The sequence below is a fragment of the Morone saxatilis genome, unplaced genomic scaffold (assembly GCF_004916995.1).
Source record: "Morone saxatilis isolate NCDOM2014 unplaced genomic scaffold, NCSU_SB_2.0 Contig19, whole genome shotgun sequence".
Classification (NCBI taxonomy): Eukaryota; Metazoa; Chordata; class Actinopteri; family Moronidae; genus Morone; species Morone saxatilis.
Window position 1 is genome coordinate 24,794,435 of NW_023339751.1, and position 5,500 is coordinate 24,799,934.

At 38.1% G+C, this 5,500-nt stretch overlaps 1 protein-coding gene across 1 annotated transcript in view; it reads left to right on the forward strand.

The window, feature by feature from the left end:
• pcca (propionyl-CoA carboxylase subunit alpha) overlaps window positions 1–5,500 on the forward strand; it is a 21,398-nt gene that overhangs the window by 7,521 nt on the left and 8,377 nt on the right. Inside the window, exons 8-12 of the mRNA XM_035663578.1 lie at window positions 216–252; window positions 2,541–2,619; window positions 3,715–3,817; window positions 4,461–4,555; window positions 4,826–4,976. Coding sequence (XP_035519471.1) covers window positions 216–252; window positions 2,541–2,619; window positions 3,715–3,817; window positions 4,461–4,555; window positions 4,826–4,976 — 465 coding nt within the window. The remainder of the gene's footprint in view (window positions 1–215; window positions 253–2,540; window positions 2,620–3,714; window positions 3,818–4,460; window positions 4,556–4,825; window positions 4,977–5,500) is intronic.

Below are 5,500 nucleotides of genomic sequence, written 5' to 3' on the forward strand. Positions count from 1 at the left end.
CTTTGGGTTTTGGACAAAACAAGACATGGAAGACGTCGCTTTGGGAAACACTAATCAGTTAATCAATAAAATTATCTACAGATTAACCAATAATGAAACTGATCATTAGTTGCAGCCTTGGTGACAAGCCAGTTCAAAGCACGGAAGATATCTGCCCAGTTGTCAGTAATGCTTTGGTTAATGATCAGTAACCATAAACCCCTCTTCTGTGTCAGACTGCTGAGGAAGCTGTGAAGATTGCACAGGACATTGGTAAGTGATTATTTCTCAACACGTAATCACAATAATCTCTTTACTCGACATAGAGTTGCAGTTCACGTTTACATGCCCCTATGAAGGGACATTTATGTCGAGGCAGTTTGGGGATTCCACAGCTGTTGTTTTTCTGTGGCAGAATATTTGGGAAATGTACTTCTTTGTCACGAGAAGAAGGTTTTCTGAAAATATAACAAAATCTAATGAGTCAAAATGTACATCCAGTACAGCTAGAATTCGGTTGTATGCTCTTTTCACCACGATCAACCACATTTGGTAGCCTTGCCTGGCAGAATTCTTGTTGGATCTTTGACCACTCTTCTTGGCTGAATTAGTGAGTCCAACCAAATTTGTTGGTTGTCTTGCATGGACTTTTTGAGGGCAGTCCACATATTTTCAATGGAGGTTAAACTTTTTTAAGACCTTTCCAAAAGCTTAACTGTAGCTCGAATTAGACCTCTCAAAACCAAAACTTTTGATGTTTGTTTAGGCTCATGGTCCTGTTGGAGCACACAGTTGCATCCCAGATTGCATGTAGCAAGTAATTACTCCGTCCACTTTATGCTATAAACCAGCTCCACTGGCAGCCAAACAGCCCTACCACCACCATGCGTGACAGTGGGTCCAATGTAAATATCTCTCGTTGTTTCATCTGACCACAATACTCTCCACCAGAAGGTTTTGGTCTATGTGATCATGAACAAACTTGATCCAAGCTTTAAAGGATAGCCATGAAATGCTTGGCTGGGGTTATTACAGGCCTGCAACAGCCGCAAATTCCAGATTTTCTTCGTCTTTTTTCCAAAGCATTTGATTTATTGATCGTGGGGATGTACAGGAAGTTCAACAAATATAACAAACAAATGCTTCTGAAATAAATTTCCAGCCCTAGATTTAAAGGTCCAGTGTGTAATATTTAGGGGGATCTATTGTCATAAATGGAATATAATATTTATAGGTATATTTTCATTATTATGTATAATGACCTGAAAATAAGAATCATTATGTTTTTGTTACCTTAGAATGAGCTTTTGAGTTTTTTTGTTTGTTTTTTTTACTTTTTTTTGGCCTTTTATTGCCTTTAATTGACAGTGACAGCTAAAGATAGACAGGAAAGGCGGGTAGAGAAAGGGGATGACACGCAGCAAAGTACCACAGGTCGTGTCGAACACTGCAGGACTCGGTCCATGGTCGCCAGCTCTACTAAGTGAGCTAACCAGGCGCCCAGAATGAGCTGTTTTTATCTACAAAGGGAGCGGGTCCTGTTAAACCGAAGCCCAGAATAGACAAAGCACACACTGGCTGTAGATAGGGCCATATATGTCCCATAGCGACTGTAGTTTCTCCTACACACTTGGAAGGCTGAGTTGTATTCAGTTGGTTCCAATCTGCAATGTCATCACTAGATGCCACTGAATGTTACTTTAAGGAAAAGGGGCTTTCCTTTGCAGAGGAGCAGGAGCTTTGTTTTGAGACATTCTTGACTTCTTGAAATCTGTTCCATGCTTTCTAACATCTGTACTGAACCTTACGATGTGTGCAGTCAAACAAGCCCTATTTTTACAGAGTAGTCACCAGCTGTAGTAAATCATAATCACTGTCGAACAAGTTAAAAGGCAATCTCATAATATTGTCATACTGTCATGTTTTCAGAAGACCCACGAGAATGTATAAAAGAAACCAAACCTATTGGTTTTTGTTTAGTTTTTGTTAAGAAGAACACATATCCCAATCATAAAAAAACAGTTGGGATATTAATGATTTCTAACTGTCATGGCATACATGTTGCTAAATGTCTTTACTTTACATGATTCTGTCTGCAAGTAGAGCAGCTGTCTGACACTTGCATATACTGCACTGCAGTGCTGAATATATTTATATTCTACTGTATATTTTAGTAGTAGACTTTTAAACAGGGTGTCAGCGGGGCCTTAAAAAGTCTAAAATCCAATAAATAAGACAACAAGACAGGGCTTAAAAATGTATTGGATTACTGAAGTTGATGTTATAAAGTTTAATTTTTCATCAAGACATTCAGTGTTAAACAGGCTGTAACAAATACAAAATGAAACATGACATGGAACAATACTGATTCTCTTTCATATCCTTTGTACTTTTGCCAGTATGGACGTGAAATAAGTTTTAAACCCGCAGAAACCCTGGTTAAAGTGCTCTGATGTATATGTATCTGATTACTGCATGTACTTGTGGTCAGATTTGTGTGGTTGAAGCAAGGAAAAGGTTCCCTTTTACACATACACACACTTTATCTTTGTTGTTGCTAGGCTACCCAGTGATGATCAAAGCATCCGCAGGAGGAGGAGGAAAAGGAATGAGAATATCTTGGAATGATGAGGAAACGAGGTTTGTATCCCTGTTTCTACCACACCCTCAATCTACACTCTCATCAGTCTCATCATCTGCCCTTTTTTTTTAACACCTTTATTATGAAAACAGTGTTCATGTGGACATCACAGCTTAAACAAAAAGAAAATGAGTTATTCTGTTTCTGCACTTATTACTTAAATACCTTGAACTACTGCACTAGTTTGCAGCAGCTATGTGTAAGCTCTCCTCTATGTTAGGGTGTAAAGTTGACACTAGAGGCTCAGTAACTACTACTTAGTTTGTAACTAAATCAGCTACTAAAATTGGTTGCACCACAATTACTTGGGGCATAACCAATTTGGATGTAAAGTCAAGTGGTGATGAACAATCAAAGAAACATCATAGCATATTGTAGTAAGCTAGATTGATATTGAACTATCATATCAATAAATTATGTCTCTACTGGATTACTGTGTTGCAAAATGGCTGCACTTAATGAACAAAATATGCTGTATGGAAGTATGGAACTGTTGTTGAGTATGATTCTGTGACATTTTATGATGTACACCACCCTTGGGGATGTGTAACTTTTTAGTTTTTACTCAGAGTACTGTTGTAACTTACCTCTGTGGTGCAGCCACTTTTATTTTAGTAACACATAAACCCCACTTAATAATTTCCGTTATAACTGGGCTAAGTTTGAACTTACACACAGCTGGTGCAGCGGGCTGCTGGACCGCAGATACTCCTGCAAAACCTTCTGTTGCAAATGACTACAACCACATACAATCACTACTCCTGCAGGTCTATTTTTGGACTTTAACTATCTACATTTTTCAAATGATATCACTGCTGCTCATCCAACAACTCCAGTTTACTCTCTTTAAAATCTAGAAAATCATCTCCTTCAACAGTCTGAACTGCTGCTTTCTCTGCTGCTACTTCCAAGACTTCAGATCATTTTCTTTCTTACTTCTGTTATTATTAAAGGTCCTGTTTCTACTTGTACTTTTTACTCTTAATATGAACCACTGGAGGAGACTGTTTGTTTGTTTGTTTATTTATTTATTTATTTATTTATTTATATATAAATAAAACCACTGTAACTTTTGTGTGATTCTACTGTTACAGGGAAGGTTTCCGCTTCTCGTCCCAGGAGGCAGCATCCAGCTTTGGTGACGACAGGCTGCTCATTGAGAAGTACATAGACAACCCCAGACACATAGAGATACAGGTATGATAAATATATATATATATAGATACTGTATATATGTATTAATACCCCCTCACTGTTTTCCTCATTCACTCAATACCCCATAATGACAAAGAGAAAATAGGATTTTAAAAATGTTTGCAGATGTATTAAAAAGAAAGAACTGAGATATTAAAAGTATTCAGACCATTTGCTATGACATTGAAGTTTGGCTCGGGTGCCTCCCATGTCTGTTGATCGTCTTAGAGTTTAAGGTCTAAATACTATGACAGAGTATGATGGCCAGGTGTCAGAATAAAAATAAGATTAAACATTAAACATTTTTTATTTTTATTTTGTCATGAATGGTCGCGTTTCTCTCTCCTCTCCTCTGCGGGACAGAAAGCAGGACTCAGCTCCACACACACTCATAGGGTGCATCCCAAGTCTCTTACACTAGTAGTATTTTATTTTCAACCGGTAAAAATTGGTGGCTATATGTTGCAAAGTATCAGGACCTACAGTTTGAATTAATCTACTTCATGAACATTAGTTGCTTCAAGAAGCTGCTGTTCTAACTATAAGAAAAAAACAATCAAATCATGTAAGTCAAATCAAATCAAGTAAATTCCCATTGCCTCTCATCGACCAGAGAGAACCAAAGAATACTGTGTGCTTCTTGTAGGTGCTGGCTGATAAACATGGTAACGCTCTGTGGCTGAATGAGAGGGAGTGCTCCATCCAGAGGAGGAACCAGAAGGTTGTGGAAGAAGCTCCCAGGTCAGTAAGAGACTGTTTGCTCTTGGCAATCTGACATTTAGGAAATTAATATAGCAGCAAAGAACTATATGTTATGTGAAGATATAGTTTAGTGGAGTTATGGTGTCCTGATGACTGGTTAATATTATATTATGTAAAATGCAAAATCAGTACTAAAGAGATAGGGGGCTCTGAATCCTTACATTTGTGACTTTTTGGTACGTATCTAAAATTTGTATCAGTTTGCACCACTTAGGTGAGTCTAACGGTCTAGTGTCGTGTCCTCTCCAGTACCTTCCTGGACCCGACGACACGGCGGGCGATGGGTGAGCAGGCAGTGCAGCTGGCCAAGGCTGTGCAGTACTCCTCTGCCGGCACCGTGGAGTTCCTGGTGGATTCTAATAAGAACTTTTACTTCTTGGAGATGAACACACGACTGCAGGTCAGTGTAGGGTTATGTGCATGTCTGGGTGTAGACACAGTTCTGACAGTTGGGTTCACACTATTTTTTTTCTTTAAGTGAGTGCTTATTTCTTTAGCTTTATTTTCAACTGGAAACAGCCAGTACATGTGTGTTAAGTGCACGATAGAAGACACCAACAAAAGCAACAACTGCCAAGTAGAGACAAATAATTCAGCCAAATAAATGGGATGCATCACAGTGGAAAGGAAGCAGTACAGTACTGTTTAGATTAGTCATACTCATAATAAATAACTAGCTGCAGTATCTGTTGTAATTGAATCCACAAGCAGACTGTTTTGAATGAGTTTTGATGTGAAATAAGACATTTGCCACAACCCCTAATGCTGAAACACCTTTATTTCCTGTTGTAGTCTCACTATAGTACTCTTAATAATGTTATACAGAAATAGTTAATGATAGTGAGACAATGTTTTTCTTTTTTTAGGCTATTTGTTATCAGAATCAAAAACATTAATATTTGTAGACAGTAGAAAACAGTGCAA